At 39.3% G+C, this 19,411-nt stretch overlaps 1 protein-coding gene across 1 annotated transcript in view; it reads left to right on the forward strand.

Annotated features, from left to right (window-relative positions):
• The window catches only part of frc (fringe connection), a 69,747-nt gene extending 50,336 nt beyond the window's left edge, over positions 1–19,411 (forward strand). The window contains exons 8-9 of the mRNA XM_045759777.2: positions 1,564–1,793; positions 9,701–19,411. Coding sequence (XP_045615733.1) covers positions 1,564–1,793; positions 9,701–9,797 — 327 coding nt within the window. The 3' untranslated portion in view covers positions 9,798–19,411. The remainder of the gene's footprint in view (positions 1–1,563; positions 1,794–9,700) is intronic.

Here is a 19,411-nt window from a genome sequence, read left to right on the forward strand (position 1 = left end):
TTTAAAGTGAGAGAATAGTGAATTATGATCAATATTTTACTGTGACTTAAACACATGGTGAGGATGATAGGTAAACATACCTTAAAAAATAAGGGAAGCTGCAGAAGGTTGACTGGTCCATGCAAGGCAGCTCCTTGTCATATCCAATCAAACATATTCATATATAGTGTATTATATATCTAACCTATACCTGCTTGATGGGGTTCTGGGAGTTCTACTCCACAAGCCCGGCCCGATGCCAGGCTTGACTTGTGAGAGCTTGGTCCAACGGGTCCGGCACGTCTTGAAGAAAACTATGCTCAAAACAATCCAGTAATAGTACTGTACTGTACTGTATTACATTTGTCTATGTTTTGAACATGCAACTGAGGATCAGTTCCCATCTGGGACAGAAATGGTTGGGCATATTTCTTTTTACCTGACGGCTGTTTACCTAGCAGTAAATAGTTACCTGGGATTTGGGCAACAGTTATGAGTTCCATCTTGGGAAAGGTCAGCAGATTAACCCAGAGGAGCCTCAATAAGCCTAAGTATGTGCTTCCTATTCCCCAACAAGTGGAATTATACCATGCTTATTATATTACCTAGTAATTTGTTCCCTAGCTCAACAACCTTATTCCCATTCCAGTATTTAACTAGGTCTTCTCAGAATCTAAACTTTTTCCAGTTTGTATAATTTTTTTAATGTTCTTAATTGTGTTGGTATATTTAATACCTATTTATATTCCCCCTGTTATACCCTTTCATCCATTTGTAAAATTCATTCAGCTCATCCTTTACGCTTCACCTTTCTAGAGGATGTAAAGTCAGTTTTCTTAATCTTTTCATATAGGAGGATTTTAATTCCTGGGATTAACTGTCATACTTCTCTGTACATGTTCCAGGGAATTTATATCTATTCTATAGTATGTCCCTCAATAGAATTCTTGGTGACTCTAATACTTTTGATATCGTTCGCCTTATGCGTTTTTGTTCCTGTATTGGCATCCTTGGTGATATTTAGCGCCCTCTGATTATTCTGCACATTTGATGGTGCTACATAGCCTTCCTGGTTTGGTGCCTTCTATTGATAATTACTTGCTACTCTATAGTATTGTACCCAAAATAGAACGGCATAATCTAAATGTGGACTTACAGGTAAAGCTGAAGAATAACATTGTCTTATTAGTTAAGCTTGTAGTATGAATTCTAGTATTCTATTTGCCTTATTTCAACTTTTATACTTTTAGTTTGGTTTAAGACTGTGTGCACAAGCACACAGTCTTAAATCAAAATATATATGTAAGTCTTTAACATTCATAAGCATGTTAAAGACTTGCCTGTCATGCTGGTTCTGCTACTGTGGAGATTAGGACTATCTGAAAACAATAGCTACAATTTTTTTTTTTGGGGGGGGGGGGTCTATTATTTAAAGGTATTTCATTTGAACATTTGGATTTTGGATGGTGGAATATATCACTCTTTATCACTTTAGAATTTGTAGTATAGTTAGATAGACTATATTTAAGACTTAAGACATTTTCGTTCTTGAATAAATATCTAAACCCATTTTAAATCTTTCAGGCTTTGGCATATGACAGATGGGATGATGTCATGTTCTTAATGCAGTTCTTCATGTCATGTGTCATGGGATTCATTCTGATGTACTCAGTAATGATATGCACGCAGTTCAATTCTGCTCTCACCACAACTATTATTGGATGCCTGAAGAATATATTTATAACGTATCTTGGAATGATTATTGGTGGAGATTACGTCTTTTCTCTGTATAACTTCATCGGCTTAAATATTAGGTACAGTACTGTATGTTGAAAATAATAATCCTCTTTTTAAGGTTCTTAAATTTGTCTCATTTCTTCTGTGAGCTAGTACATTATTAAACAAGAACTGTGAATCAGATGTTGTTCAATAATAAATTAATAAAAAAAGAGAATTTTATGCTGAATTATATTACTAAACTATATTAGTTTGTAATTCATAAACTCTGCTTAACTTTATTTACAGTTGAACCCCTCCATTATTCTAGGATTACAGTATCTGAATATAGAAATTTCCAGTTCTTTAACCCATTAGCTATATGGTAAGATTTGCAGTGAGGAAAGCATCCAGAAAGTCAGCGAGTTAAAACAAAGCACTACTGGGTTCAAGAGAGACTGAAGCTTCGAAACTCACTTAAAGAACTCCTCCAACTATGTAAACAAACAATACTTTCTCTCAAAAGTAGCATGAGCTCATTTACCCAACCTCCCTCACTCATTTGTAGGGGAGGAGGGAAGGGTCTCACCACCTCCCATGGTCTGAGTGGTCAAATCTGGAGCAGATTCACAAACAAAACCTACCCAATGCCCTGGGAGGGAGGGGTAGGAATCAGGAGCCTCACAGCCACCGGGGCTCAATTGGAAATTCCTCTCCCCAAGCCCCGACCCCACAAGACAGAACGGAGCAGCCGGAAAAGCTGGAGGAAGGGGGGGGCCCACTGGTCAGACCCAGAAGCTTCGGCCGTTCGGCCGGGAGATAAGACTCGAATGCCTCTGCCCCCCCCCCCCGGAAAGGGCACCCCCCGAAGCTGCCCGAGTCTCAAGATCAAGTAACCCCTGCTTCGACCCCGAAACCCTCAGACGCTTCGGGGCCGGAAGCAGGAGGGGGGGGGGGACCAGAATGAACAGAAGGGGAAGGACAAGGAGGTGTGGACTGAACCAGGATTGAAGCGACTCCCACCCCCAAGTCCAAGCCTCCGGGACTTACCTAGAAAATGTCGTTTCATTACATTCAACGCTGGTTTTTTCACTCCCTAAGATTTCTTAACAATATAGTCACGATCGCGATTCCGGGCGAGCGTTGGTATATCGAGAAGATGCTGAGTTTAACTTGAAGGTGAGGAATGGACGGTTTTCTTCTGTCTATTGGCCGATAGACAAAACAGGACACGTCAATTATGTACGGACCTCCTCATGAGAATAATCTTGCAAGAAAATACAGGGCTCCTCGTGGTCACAAACATAAGGTCTACAATTGACCAATAGCGTTGTAGCCAAGGAACGGGAACCAGTGATATTGATCGTTACATGATTGGTAGCAGAGGTGACGTCATGAACACGTCACAGTTGTTATTCTCCATCGCACTGGTTGAGGCTGATCCCAAAGGTCGGAACTTATCTCTCATCTCGCGGGCGCCTCTTCCTCTCTCACGCATGGCACCTCCAGCTACGTACTCACTGACCCTATAGCAAATATGCTTTATTTCCCTCTATCTAATTTACCCTTGGGCATACGGCGGCCTCCGTATTATATAAATATTCCTGGTTATATGGGCATCCTGGGACACCCCACATGATAGTATACCATCCAGGGTTAACAGAGATTAACAGCCCCTGTGCACGACTATGTGCACGGTGCACTGCAATGAGCCATTCAAGTCAGCTGTGGGATATCTTGAGAGACCACTCACATATAGTGTGCATCTTAGTGACATGTATTTGAACATTCCGATGTTGCACACATTTTATTAAATCAATTTCTCATGACACACTATTTAATAATAATACTATAAAAATAACAAGAGAAAAACCAATTTGAGACATTGAAATAAGTGTGCAGAAGTATCTTCGTGGCAACTCCTGCCCCAAATCTGACCCAGAGATGATAACGACATGATTGCTCATAATTCGTGATGTCATCATAAGATTTCTTTGTTTCATTATGACTAAAGTAAGTCATATTTTTTCTCCCATGATCAGGGAACATATTTTAAGATTAAAAGGATTTTTTTTCCAGTGCTCCAGGGTGTTGTTCGGTATTTAAAGGGGCACAGCCCAAGAGTTAATGCAGTACTTGCCTAGTTGTACTCTCCTAGTTGGGCTTGTGGAGGTTGAGCTTAGGCTCTTTAGTCCCACCTCTCAACTGTCAGTCAACTGGTGTACAGGTTCCTGAGTATTGGGCTCCATCATATCTTCATTTGAAATTGTGTATGGAATCGGCCTCCACCACATCACTTTCATATGCATTCCATTTATTACCTACTGACACTGATTTTTGATGAAACGTTTTTGTTTTTGGCAAGGGTGATGACTCCCAATCCTACGATAAATAGATAAAGTAAATGGGGTAATTGTAAATATGATTTTCCTTTAGCATTTTCTTTTGCCCTTTTCTTCATTAGCAAAGACAGTGACTTGCCATATTTGGTATTATTTCAGCGCACTTTCCAGCATATTGTTCTCTCTCGTTGTCTTCATGCAGAGGACTGACTAAATGTGCACGTCAACTTTATCTTAATGCGGTAATGTAATAAGCAGTAATTAAATATATGTCACTGCTGCTATACAGTATTTTGGTCTATGTAAATAAGTGATTTTGTTTTAATTGTGCCTAGGGAGCTACTAATTAACAAACATATTTATTTTGCTGAATGTAATGAAAAGATGTCTATATGCTTGTGCCTCTTTATGTTTGGGGCTGCTTTCTTAACAAAATTATTATATCATCATCATCATATTTTGGGTGCATTTTGTATGAGATTTTTCTGAGCTGCTCCCTAGGGCAAGGTCACTGAAGGTTCTGCTGGACAAAATTACAGTTCACAACAGGGTAACATTTTGTATCAATGTAACGGGTATCTTTTAAAGCATCCCTTTCTGGTCATTTTAGTGATTTGGAGGCACCAGAGAAATATCAGTCCAACTCAGAGTGACTAGAGAAAATTGACTCATATAAAGTCAGTCCTTCCAACACACACTTGACATCACAAGAACTGCTAAGTGGCAATCTCTCAAATGTGTCATTTGACTACTTAATGCCATACAATCAACTGGTGTACAGGTTCCTGAGCCTATTGGGCTCTTATCATATCTACACTTCAAACTGTGTATGGAGTCAGCCTCCACCACATCACTGCCTAGTGCATTCCATTTACTAACTACTCTGACTCTGAAAAAGTTCTTTCTAATGTCTCTGTGGCTCATTTGGGTACTCAGCTTCCACCTGTGTCCCCCTTGTGCATGTAACATCCATGTTAAATAATCCATCTTTGTCTACCCTGTCAATTTCCCTGAGAATTTTGTATGTGATGATCATGTCTTCCCGAGTTCTTCTGTCTTCCAGCGACATGAGGTGCAGTTCACTTGGCCTTTCCTCATAACTCGTGCCTCTTAGTTCTGGGACTAGCCTAGTGGCATACCTCTGAACTTTTTCCAGCTTCATCTTGCGCTTGACAAGGTACGGGCTCCATGCTGGGGGCCGTATACTCCAGGATTGGTCTTACATGCATGGTATACAAGGTTCTGAAAGACTCCTTTCTAAAGCCTTTGTGCTGGGATTCATGTGCTTGTTTATATGGCATTCTGTAGCCAGCCTTCATAGCCACTTACATTTTTACCTGTGTTGGCTGTTCTTTTGGCGAGCATCTCCAGTGGCTGGATGTGCTGCTTGGTAATTCCCTTCTGGCCTTCGTAATTCCATTACGGGTTTTTGTCTTGGTTTCCCATGGACCGCCCTGTTGAACCCAGTCTTGCTATTTGCAAGCTTGAAGGGTGTTTGTCGGCTGTGCCACATTGCAATGATCATTCTTTCTGCCTCTAGCATGCTTTCTGTTGGGTCAGTGATACCTACAACCCTGATTCCTGGTGCATTTGTTTCCCATGGGGTCTCTCTTCTCTCAAATCGTGCTTCTTAAGTTGAAACCTATCAGGCAGCTGCTGCTTTACAGGCTCATTAAACTTGTCTTCAGTAATTGTGGCTTTATGTCCATTTGGTGCCCCAGAGTTGGCCCGAATTGTGTTTAGGGACCTGGAATTGGCTCTGGCACTTCTTTCCCTCCCTTCCCCACCCTCCTGTGGGTTTGGTTTTCCAAGCTTCTATTCCTTTCTATTCTCTGTTTACAGATCCAAAATATCTTAGGGTTTTGGAGCTGGGGAGGAGTTTAACTCGGGGTGTAGTTAAGTCTTCTCTGGCAATGGCACCATCCTTTTTGGGTATGGAGGCAGTTGAACTACCTTGTCCTGCATGGGTTTTGGAGTTTTTACCTTTTCAACTGCCTTTTTATTCCAGACTTCTCCTTGGGAGGTCGCTTTTCTATCTCAGGCATTGGGCAAGTACTATGGCTTGGCCCTGGAACCTTTAAAGCAGGCTGCCGAGGTTAGGGGGAGTCTGATGTGGATTCTGTCGATACGTGCCGATGATTATGATGATCAACATCCCAGCGGCCCGGTCTCTAACCCGGCCTACTGGTTGGTGGTCTAGTCAACCAGGCTGCTCAACACGGCAGCCCTCAGCCTGACATATGAGTCACAGGCTGGTTGATCAGGTATCTTTGGTTGCCTTTCGACCCTTCTTGGTTTTTGGTCCCTTCTGTGGAGGGTCTTTTGCTCCAGGGAAGATATTTTCTTATCCTCCTTTAACTGTGTGTATGAGTTTTATTATTGTGCTCCCCCAAAATTCATTTCTAGGTGCCTTTGGTCTTCAGATTTGTTGTTTTGTCCTCCGGAGTTTCGTTTTCAATACCTTGTGCAGATCTTTTTCAGTATCTCCTGTGGAAATTGGGCCTCATGTCATTGATGGGCCCCCATTCTTTGGAGTTTGGGTCTGCTTTGCCTTTATGACTGTGTTATGAAGTCCTGGATTTATCCTAGCTGGCTGATAAATCCTCATTATCCTAGCTGGCTGATTAATCCTCATTATCCTAGCTGGCTGATAAATCCTCATTCTTGGGGTAGCCCCCGTGGCTTCCTGAAGCTCTCTCTCACTGAGATTGCTCTGTGCAATGCAGTTCTGTTTGACATACCAAAGACCAAAACCAAAACCTGGCTTTCCCCCCCCCCTCCCCCTCCTCACAAAGGCGAAGAGAGTGAAGGACAATTCTCCACCACACTAGAATAGCTTCCACAAAATCAACAAAGCTTTACAGACAAGTGGAAGGTTTACAGTGACCAAAGCCTCGAAACTGCCAGACAACTCCGCAAACAATTTATGCAGAGTAAGAGAAACATTCAAAATTAGCACGAAACTCATAGTACTGAATGCCACCACCAGGTGGTCAAGCGTCTGCATGCAGTCATCCTCCTTGTTCAATTCTTTTCCTGATGTCCACTGGACAGTAATGTTCCAGGTGTTTCAGACGCTTGTGATAATTTGGATATCCCAGAGTTCGTTCACTCTGTTTCTGGTCTTCCTCCTTGCTTCTACCTTCAAAGCATGCTAGGATTTTGGAGTCAGGGCAGGGTTTAGCTTAGTGTAGCTTGCCTCTTCTCTGGGGGTAGGCAAGAAGTAGACATCAACAATAGAGGTAGTTGAACCTTTTCGACTGGGCAACAGAAAGTAACATGATGTTTAACAGCGATAAATTCCAGATACTCAGGTACAGTAAAAATGAGGACCTTAAACATAATATAGGGTACAAAACACAATCAAATCTGCCCATAGTAGGAAAGCAGCATGTAAAGGATTTGGGAATAATGATGTCTGATTACCTAATGTTTAGGGAGCATAACCAAGCAAATATTGCGTCAGCCAGAAAAATGATAGGATGGATTACGAGAACTTTCAAATCCAGGGATCCCATTACAATGGTTGTACTATACAAATCACTTGTACTGTCCCTTCTTGAGTGCTGCTCAGTACTCACTTTCCTCTTCAAAGCAGGAGAGATTGCTGAAATGAAGGGAATACAGAGAACATATACAGCATACATAGATGCGATAAAGCACCTAAATTATTAGGATCGTCTCAAAGCTTTCCAAATGTACTCACTAGAAAGGAGACGAGAGAGATATCAAATAATATACATGTGGAAAATACTGGAGAGCCAGGTCCCAAATCTACGCAGTAAAATAACAACATACTGGAGTGAACGATATTGGAAAAAATGCAGAATAGAACCAGTGAAGAGCAGGGGTGCCATAGGCACAATCTGAGAACACTGTATAAACATGGGGTCCATAGTTGTTCAACATCCTCCCAGGGAGTATAAGAAATATTGCCGGAACAACAGTCGACATCTTAAAGAAAAAGCTCGATAATTTTCTCTAAGGAGTGCCGGACCAACCGGGCTGAGGTGGATGTGCGCGCTTGCGGGCCACTCCAAGCAACAGCCTAGTGGATCAAGCTCTCTCAGGTCAAGCCCAGCCCGAGAGTAGGAGAACTCCCAGAACCCCATCAAGCACGTAACCTGGTTCCGCCAGGGTATTGGGAAATTATGTTCACAACTGCACCCATGTTCTGAGCCTTCTCCTTGGGAGGACTACCTTTCTGTCCCAGGTGTTGAGTGAGGACTGCTGCAGAGCCTTTGTGGCAGGTTTCTGGGGTTGAGGGGTAGCTTAAGGACTGTCCATGGGTTCCCTTCAACCCTTCTTGGACTTTGGTTCCCTCTGGAGGTTCTTTTGCTCTAAGGGATAATTTTTCATATCCTCCTTGTATGTATGAGCATGATTATTACCTGCTTTCCCCCAGGTTCAGTTCTGGGACCCATTCAGTGCCTCAAAATCATCATATTTTTTTTAGGTTTCCATCGCGTGGATTTGCTTTCGTACCTTCTTCAGAATTTGGACCTCTTTTCGTTGATGGACTGAGCCTTTTTTTGAGTATGGGTCAGCTTTGTTTTATTGGCTGCAGTGTAAGATTCCAGATTCATCTTGGCTAGATGACATATCCTCTTGTCCTTTGGGACTTGGGAAGGGTTCTGTCAAACCTACAGGCTTGACTGGTAAGATGTGTTCTGTCTTTCAGGCGTTGTTGGGCTCCTCTTATGCTCCTTTCGGAGACTGCATGCTTGCTCCAGTGCTCCCCAGGAATGTCGTTAAGTGGCAGCTGCATGTGCAGTCTGAGGCTCTTATTGTGGATGACCACAAGGCATGTTTGCACTTAATGGCAGTGTGGCAAGTTTGGGTCCTCATGGACGGGCTGTCTGGTTAGCTCCATGATGTAACCTCCTAGTATCTTGAGGTTATCTTGAGATGATTTCGGGGCTTTAGTGTCCCCGCGGCCCGGTCCTCGACCAGGTCTCCACCCCCAGGAGCAGCCCGTGACAGCTGACCAACACCCAGATACCTATTTTACTGCTAGGTAACAGGGGCATAGGGTGAAACTCTGCCCATTGTTTCTCGCCGGTGCCCGGGATCGAACCAGGGACCACAGGATCACAAGTCCAGTGTGCTGTCCGCTCGGCCGACCGGCTCCCCTAGTATGGAACATTCTCAGCAAGATAGCTTCAAGGAGCCACTGGGGCTCAACCAGATAGAGGTATTTCATTACATTCAACACTGGGATTTTCTAGTTTTTAAACATTTTAATGATCTTTGTGGCGTGTATAAAAAGAACACATTTTGTTCTTATAAGAAATGTAATATAAATTGAATAAAACTGCAAACAATTAAAAATATTTGTTGCTAACACACATTATGGTACAGTATAAGGTTACTTGTGTCATATTTTGTTAGAAGAGGGAAACCATTATCTTTAATATTGTTAGTTTTGTTGTTATTGCTGGAGAGAGTTAGCTTTGCTTTTACTAGATATACTGTATAATAAAAAGAAAGTTATTTTCAAAATTTATTTTTTTTGAATGCATTTCCATCCTCAGAAAGGATTGGGGTACATTTTAATTTAACATGGTTGTACATTTAACATGTTACAACCATGTTAAATAACGTATTTTTCTTCTTGAATATTATATATGTATCTGTATTAGCGTTTTTTCTTTTTTTTTCAGTATTGGTGGCAGTATAGTATACTCTTGGGTAACATTCACCAAAAAGGATACCCAAATACCAGAACAGCTGAAGCCTCTGACATCCACCACTGTTTAGCTGATTTTGTGTGTGGAATAAATTGCTGAACTGTTTTGTAAGCATCAAGAGTGCCATTATGTAAAGGTTACACTCAGTAATTCTAGAATTGCTGTTTTAACATACTGAATGCTGAATTTTTATCAGTGTTAAAAACTATGGAAATATTTTTATTGACTGTACAGGGTATTTTATATATATAAAGCTCCAAGCTGCAGAAGCTCCAAGGGCTGGTATGCAAGACACAATGCAGCAGAGAGAGAACCTCGCATCCTAGTGGACCAAAACCCGGATGACCCCGCACTTCGCCCAGATGGCATCACAAAATATACTCCTGGAAAAGGACCAAACAGCTGGTGTGGGACTATACATGTGTATCCAACCTGGCTGACACCTATATACACTTTGTCGCTGATCAAGTAGGTGGGGCGGCCAACGACAGAAATAGCAAAATCAGTCAAATACAGGCGAGTGGGAGGACAATAATCCTTCGTTCCCATAGCATCCGAGACGCTCAGCCCCTGGGGTAGGAGTGCCTAGGGATTTGTCATATAATTGGGTTCTAGACTTGTTAGCATCACCAGAGATCCAAGGGCTGCCAGTTTCTTGTTTCAGTGTCTCAGTGTGGCGCTCCAGAAGGGAAACGCGTGTTGCGTCCTTTGTTCCTGTCTGGAACTGGAGCTCTAAGAGATCCATAATCTTTAAAAACTCATTGTATTAACCAATGTACATCTTGTAACCTTTAAATATGTAGTAAAGCACAAAAAACACAAAAGGAAGGGGGGTGGAAGGACAGAAGAACATAGAAACTGAATTGGAGGGGGACCTAAAAATCCCAAATTTATGTTCTTGCATAATTTTGTTATGCAAGAACATAAAAATATAGAGAAGATTCATGCTAGAATCATTCATCTAAACTTTGCCATTTTCAGTATATATACACATGTGTGTGTGTCTGTATTATATATAGGCAAACAAACTGTACTGTATATGTATAAATAGATAAATGTGCTGAAATGTAGATTACTTACTTGCATTCTAATGGGATCTGGAAGTTCCCAGTCGTGCATGCTAACCACTGTGTTAATGGTAGATAAAGGAATTCGAAACCACAAGATCCCCACAAGGTCATCGTGACACTGATGCTCCACTCTTCATGTGATTTTCTCTAGTAATGAGGCTTGTGCTCCTCAGTTCAAGTTCCAGCATTTCTCATTGTATTTTGATATGTGCAGTATGTCACTATAAACATGAGTTTTATATTATGTATTTATAGTATGTGTGAAAATATTTGTATCATTATCTGCCTGAAGTAATGAAAAATGAAATTCTTAACTATGCAATGCAGTTACAGCACCATTTTGAGTTTTCATATACTGTACTGTAATGTAGTATATCATAAATTACGATATTTTATACACAATTCTGTTTCATTCTCTCAAGCAGCTGTAACATCTCAACATAGCTAAGTAAGATTTAAACACCTAATACTGTACTTTAAGGACTTCCAGTAGATGTAGTTTACATAAACTTTGCTAAACCTTTTGACAAGGTACCACATGAAAGACTGGCAAGGAAATTACATGGAATAAATGGGAGAATACTGGAATGGATAAAACAAAGGTTAAAATATAGAAAACAAAGGGTCGTGCTAAATGGGAATAAACCTGACTGGGGAAATGTGCTAAGTGGGATGCCTCAGGGGTCCGTTTTGGGGCCAACCATTTTTGTCATATACATCAATGACATAGATGAGAATATTAGAAACCACATCATCAGATTTGCAGATGACAAAAAGATCTATGGTAAAGTGGGAAGTGAGTGATGTTGCCTCCTTACAGAGAAATCTTTATGAACTCCACAAAAGGTCATATGATTGACAAATGCTTTTTAACACTTTCGCGCTTTATATTAGAGATAACTCGTCACTGGTTTTTCTTACGATTCCGCATAACTGCCTACTTTTCTCGTCAATCGAAAAAATATTTCTATAAATTCCATTTTTTAACCGAAATGGATGGGGATACTTTTGTTTTGTAGAGAATTTATTTGCGAAGTTTTTGGTACCAGAATGAATATTATACTGTATCACATAAACTTCTATGAGTAAAAAAAAAATACACAAAGTATGTTTGGGGGTGTGGCGAGCGTGTGGCAGTGGGTTCCCTTTAGCCGTTGATATATCCAACACGTGGGAAATATTTGTATGTGTTTTGTATATGTCTGTGTAGGGAATTTTACTGCGATCACTGTCATACAAATTATAAAATGTTTCAACAAGTATAAACATGACAAACATCAAACGAACGAAAACAATGCGTTCGTTTCTGCCGCGAACGCATACTGAGCGACGTGGTTCTATATTTGGCGCTTCTCTTACACATGCTTTGTACCAATGTTATACGGTTCATCTTATAGAAAATTTTATTGCGAACACATTGGTATAAAAAAGAAATACGTACATAGAAAAGTAGGGTCAGGAAACGTATAAACTTTCCAAGCATGATTTCATCCCTGTGTTTTCGCCAGTGCGCTCGCGGCTAACTACTCTCCACTTCACACACTCTTGCGGGTGGGCAGTTACCTATATTAAACATTCATATGCATATGTCCGTGTAGAGAATTTTATTGCGATTCCAATGATACCAAAATTAGCGATGTAGGACAACTGTAGGCTTCGCAACCATTAAGAAAGTGGAAACATTTTGTTGCTGTTTGGCGCTCTCGGCGAGTGATCTGCATAGTTTTTTATTTGGTGTTGATACTCCTTATGCTTGGGCGGCATTTTATAGGTATGCTCTTATAGACAATTTCATTGCGAACACAGTGATACCAAATGTAAATACGTGCGCCTTCAATTATTGTCAGGACAGTCAAAAGAGTGTACACTTTTTCCGTCTTACCGCGTAGGCGGTCGAAGTGCCGAAAGCATCTGGGGTATTGTTTTTTTTTTGAGCGCCGAGAGCGCGAAAGTGTTAATGTCAATAAATACAAGACCTTGCATGTGGGCATAACAATCCACAGCTACCAAATTGACAGCACCACCTTACAACAGATAGATGAGGAAAAGGACCTTTTGGAGTCAGAATCCATCATTTGCTAAAAGTTGTGCAAGCGGGAGTGGGAGTAAAAAAAAAAAAAACGAACCAAACCCTGGAAATAATCAAGTGTACATTTACTTTCAAGGAAAGAAAAGTAACCGTTCAATTGTACAAGTCTCTGGTGCGCCCCCACCTGGAATATTGCATCCAGGAATGAAGACCTCATCTTCAGAAAGACATAGTTGCTCTGGAGAAGGTGTAACACCGGGCAACAAAAATCATACTAGAGCTTAATTATCTCATGTATCAGGAACAGTTGAGGACCATTGGGCTAACAACACTGCAAACCAGGCATGACAGGGTGGATCTCATCGAAACCTTTAAAATACTAAACGATTTGGACGCTGTCGATCCTGACAATTTCTTCAAAAGGTCAGATGTAGCACGAATGAGAAGCAACAGGTTCAAGCTCAACAAGCCATAATGTAGGACAGAAAACAGATGCTTTTTCACCCATAGGATTGTAAACCCGTGGAACCGCATACCTGCTAAAGCCGTAAACGCCAAAACTATTGGGTTTTAAAGTATACAGCTTGAAAAGATCATCAGGGGCAAATAGGGGGACCTTTGACAAGCCGCCAGCTTCCTGTCCTCATCGAGGCCACTAGTATTAGTGCCCCTTAGGTAAATTTGAGTACCTCCCTAAACTACTGAAATCTTTAAAGCTACAATGACTATAATACAGTAGTTTATAATTTTGTCCCTTTTTGTTATGGTATATGGTTGAACTTGGCTTATTTTATGAAGTACAGTATTATAACTATTGTTAATTTTGTCATGCATAAGAATTTTAGAATAATGTTGCATAGTTAAGAATTTCTTTCAAAGTTCAATACTTTATACTCAAATAGCCCTCAGAATTTCAGATCCGAGTATTTTTTTATTTAATTTATTTGAATGTGCATTTCCAAGGTTGTAATACTTGATTTGTTAGATTAATCACTGATTTTTTCCATTTTTATTTAAGGTTGGTATGTATGTTAATTCACGAGCTAAAAATTTTGTAGACCAGACCACACACTAGAAGGTGAAGGGACGACGACGTTTCGGTCCGTTCTAGACCATTGTCAATCGACTTGAGAATGGTCCAGGACGGACCGAAACGTCTTCGTCCCTTCACCTTCTAGTGTGTGGTCTGGTCAACATTCTTCAGTCACGTTATTGTGACTCCTCGCCTGCAAAAATTTGGTAATTTATAAACAGCAAGTATTAAGGTGACATGTAATTTGCTTCTTTGAAGGCAGCTTAGAGCAACTTAAATATTAGAAAAATTATGTTTGTATTTTTAGATTTGCAGTATTATTGATGAATTAATAACGATAGACAAATATGTAATTTGCATGCAATATATCAGGAAGAATGAATCTGGGATAAGTTTTTAATTCTTTTGTATTTTCTATAATATTTATCAATACCAAATTTTGATAAAAAAGCCCTGCAGGTTGGTTAGTTTGTATAGTTCAAAGTTTGTGAAAGATCTTTCAACAACCATGAGATTTTGGCCCTCAGTGTGCAGTCGTCGTCATTTATTGATCCCCTGGTCTACTAATATGACTATAATAACTACACGTATATACAGTAGATGCAATTCTGTTATCGTTTTGTAATTGTTTACTGTGTGATGAAGTTATTATATACGAGGGACCTGCAGTTATCTTGATATGATGATTTTGTGTTTCCTGCCAGGTGTTTGACTCCATGCTTATATCTGTGTACCTGTCGATGATTCTGAGGCTTGCCATCCCCGTGTTCCAGTTTCTGACCAGGCCTCCTGGTGGGTGGTCTGGTCAACCAGGCTGTTCGATGCGGCTGCTTGCAGCCTGGCATATGAGTCACATCTTAGTTGATCAGGTATCCTGGGTGGCATTAATAGACAGAATTGCAACAAAGGAGTATACTGCGAGGTATTTCCTTTGAGCTATGCTAGATTTGGTAGATTTACCATAACTGTTTTGAAAGTAAGTGTACAGAAATACAGTAGTTACTCAACATAAACCCTGCATTATGTAAACTAATAAGTAAAACAATGGACATTAAAATATTCAAGGTGAATATAGGAGTTTTCTCCTCTATGCCATGTGTCAGCAAAGGACTGTATGTGAAAATAAGTTCCAGCTCTTGCACTACGGAAAAAAATGAAAATATAAAAACGGAAACCACGTACAAAACGCAGTGAAATCATAACATAGAATGAAAAGGCAGTGTAAAGGATTTGGATATACTCATATTGGAAGAACTTATCTTTAAAGAATACAATAAAGTAGCCATCACATCTGCAAGAAAAATGACAGGTTGCATAACAAAAACCTTTCACACTAGAAATAATATATCGATACTTTTCAAGATGCAGTGGAATACTGTTGCACAATGACAGCCCCTTTCAAAGCTGGAGAAATTACTAACCTGAAGAGCGTGCAGAGATCCTTTACTGCTAGAATCTACTCAGGAAAACATGTAAACTTTTGGGACCAACAAAAATGCCTAAATCTGTATTCTCTCGAGAGCAGATGGGAGAGATACATAATAATTTACACATGGAAAGTAGTAGAGGGTCGGGTTCTAAACCTGCACACAGAAATAACCACATGAGACCAGGAGGCATGGCAAGATGTGCAGAATAACCCCAGTGGAAAAGTAGAAATGCAATAGGTATTCTGAGGAAAAACTGAATCAACATCAGAGGCCTGAGACTGTTCAACATGCTTTCACTACACGTATGGAGCATAATTGGCCGACCCCTCCCAGTGTTCAAGAGAGAACTTGATAAACACCCCTAAAGGATACCTTATCAACCAGACTGTGATTCACACGTCAGGCTGTGAGCAGCCGCGTCCAACAGCCTGGTTGACCAGTCCATCAACGAGGAGGCTTTATCGAGGACTGGGCTGCAGGAACGCTACGCCCTGAAATCATCTGAAGGTAACCTCAAGGTAACCTCGAGGTAACCCTCACACATGGTGCTGAAAGGCACAGTGAACCCACCACTTGGGTTCCTGATACAGCTCATGAAACCAGAAAAGATGTAGTTTTTTGTTTTTATACCCTTTTATTATATTTTTAGTGTAAGTTTTTGGGGACTTGTTTGAAAAGCTTCACTGACTTTCTGGATACTTTCCTGGTGGGATGGCAAACTGTTACTTGTCTTTTGTGCTGCTGTGAGGGGGAAGGGCGGCAGGTTTTGGCTGTGGTTACCAATAAGCTAAACAGATTTTCCCATGTCCAATTTGACCAATTTGCTTGGACCAATCTCGTCGAGATATCTTCAGGAAGCCACTGGGGCTTATCCAGAAAGAGGCATTTCATAATATTCAAAGCTGGGTTTTTCAGTTTTAATGCATACAGGCAAGGTGAAACATTTTATGATAGCTACACTTTGAAGGTTAATTGAAAGATTGGTGCAAAACATGTCGACCTTCATTGCTCTATTCACCGTCAGGTGCTAGTTTCCCTCTGATAGTGACCATTGTACTGTAATTTGACAGACGTTTTAAGTCTTACTATTTTAATTTGTGATATTTTCCTCAAGTCTTTGGTATTTTTATGATGATTAGTGGCTACCTGTTTTTTTTGGTTTTCATATCTTGTATATTTTTGTATTAAGTTTATTTTTTTTAGATTGTTGCACTTAATTTTCTATATTGGGATTTGTTAAGTTTTGAATTGTTAGTTTAGGGTGTGGGTTTGAATTTATTTTTGTCATTAGTTTGTTATTTAAGGCTTATCAAATTTGAGTGTATCCAGGTGAATTTTGTTTTGATGAATCTCATGAAAGCTTATGTTTTTAATTAAAATTTTACTTAATAGTCTAAATTATATATATTGCTCATTCACTGCATTAGGTATTGACATGCTATCAATGAAATAAATTCTTCACATTTGTATAATCCCAGGTAATCTAGTTTGTGCTTAATTTGTATTTTATTTAGTGTGTCATAATAGGGTTTTATCTATTTATCAGGACACAAGTGTGCAGAAAAAATTCATCCATTCCTTACCAAACTTTTAAGAGAAATAATGTATGAATGAATGAACTGAATTATTTGTCTTCTCGGGACCAGACAGAAATGCTCTACAGTAGTTATTTTAAAAAAATTGTTATGTATTCAAGACTGATAACATGATATTCTACCATTACATTTTTTATTTAAAATTATATTTCAAGTTTAGATCATGATTTCGTAGTAAAATGAGCAAATATAAGTACATTATGTGTATAGAAAACATTTTATTTTGGTCATTGCTGAAAAAATTTATGTTGCAATCATCTTTCCTGTTTTGGGTGTACAATATTTGCAATGTTCGACTATGGAGCAGGCCTGGTCGACGACCAGGCCGCGGGGACGCTAAGCCCCGGAAGCACCTCAAGGTAACCTCAAGGTAAGGTATGAATGTCCAGCAATGTTAGAGGAAAATATCACGTATATTAGTACATATCATACATGACTTGATCATTTAAGTGAGATGGTTGAAGATGCAGTTTCAAAGAATCATATGATAAAAATAATAGGGAAGACGGGACGCGACGAGCAATGGTCTCGTCCAATAACTACACTTAAGTGAATAGTTACATTTAAGTAATTACTTGCTCTTGTGCTTTGTAACATTTAACTTATAAGTTTACATGACATGTAACCCCCTCAACCCCTCCTTCATCCTTACCCCCCAGGCTAAATCTAACCATTACAGCACTCCTGGCTCTTGGACTGCCTCAGTTTCTGTGAAGCAAGTGTTGAGAAATGGGGAATAACCGTAATGATAATGTTACAAATATCCTGCCATATTAGTGTACGGACATTTATTGTCTGTAGTGTTATTGAAGCAGCAGAAAGGAAATTAATGACAACCTACAGTAAATATATAGTGGAGGGATAACCATATTGACCTATGTATCCATGAACTATATTAATGTGCTCTACCATTTTTTTCAGTACTACCATATATATTTATTATATATATTTATTTAATTTATCAGTGTGATGTGTGTAAAACATTTGCTGAATATAATATCTTGTATGTGAGTAGATAATCTTACAATTATAGATAATCATTTTAGTACAGTACATTCATAATCTAAAGTGCACGTGGAATTTTGAACACTGCTCGCTCATTGTGAACAAGGATCCACCATGTATTTCATTCAGAAGTAATTTTGACCTCAGTCTCTGATGTACTGTATGTTAAGGTGGGGCTCGTGCCGAGAAGTAGTCTGTGATACTTCACAGAAATTTACTGAAACCAATTTTAAAATATGACTCAAGTGGCTTAATTTTTTTTTAATATATATACAGTACATACATGTGTGTGTCACTAAGAACTAAATGACCAGACCAGGATTTGAACCCATGATGTCTAGGATCACCCCAAACGTACACAGTACTGTGACCACCGCACCATTGATCGAGATGATCGATAGTGCAGTGGTCATGGTCCTGTGTATATTTGGGGGTGATCCTAGATGTTATGGGTTCGAATCCTGGTCAAGTCATTAAATTTTTTCTTAGTGATCTTAGTGATCTATGGCTTGTGTGCAGCCTTTCTCATGTGTGTGTGGGTGTGTGTTGGGGGGGGGGATGCGAGGGGCTGGTACTAATAGGCCAAGTTCCCTAACAAGCCGAGTGTTCCTGACATTATATACAGTATTGTTCTAAAAAAAATCTTATGGAATGATAAAGCTTTTCATTATATTATATATATATATGATTTTAATTTTTGTAATTTGACTTAAAAACCAAGATAGAAATTTAATCAAACCTAACCTACCTTATCTATCCTAACATAACTAAGCCAGTAATTCATGTTATATTATAATATTACAGTAATTCAAATAAACCAATTTGAAAAGAAATATTTAAAAATAAAAAAAATCACTGTCCGTTAGGCAAATCAGGCCTTGCATACTAGACTAATTAGTGCATTCTGGCTATTAGATATGTTTAATTAATAGCCAGAAATACAATAGTTGGCCTAGTATGCAAGGTCCGATTTGCCAAACAGGCTGAATGATTTTTGTTATTTTTCAAATATTTCTTTCCAGATTGGTCTTTCTAACAGTAATAATCTATTATATTAGGAACATGAATTACTGATTATGTTACTATACCTGTATTGCTGAATCACTGAATTTGCTGTCTTGTGTTATATTAGATTATGTTAGGTTAGGTTAGATCAGATTTTTATGTTTTGAATGAAAGTAAGAAAAAAAATATGGATATAGCCTTCCATTACATTACATAAGAAAGAATATAGTACAGTATTTGAAAAAATATAATATTTCAGGAAAATTTGTATTCTTAGGCAACTTGGCCTATTAGGTACAACATACTGTATATACATTCATACATGATGTATGTGTGTGTGTGTATGTATATATATATCAAAATAAATAAATAAACAACACACTGTACTGTACCGTAATAATGCAAAGGGATAAAATAATTGGCCCCAATGTTTGTTGAGAAAATACTGTAATGAGATATGCAAACCAGGTTTTTTTAAATTTTGCATTGTTATATAAAATTATATGGATAAGAGCAA

Source organism: Procambarus clarkii, chromosome 64 (assembly GCF_040958095.1).
Source record: "Procambarus clarkii isolate CNS0578487 chromosome 64, FALCON_Pclarkii_2.0, whole genome shotgun sequence".
Lineage (NCBI taxonomy): Eukaryota > Metazoa > Arthropoda > Malacostraca > Decapoda > Cambaridae > Procambarus > Procambarus clarkii.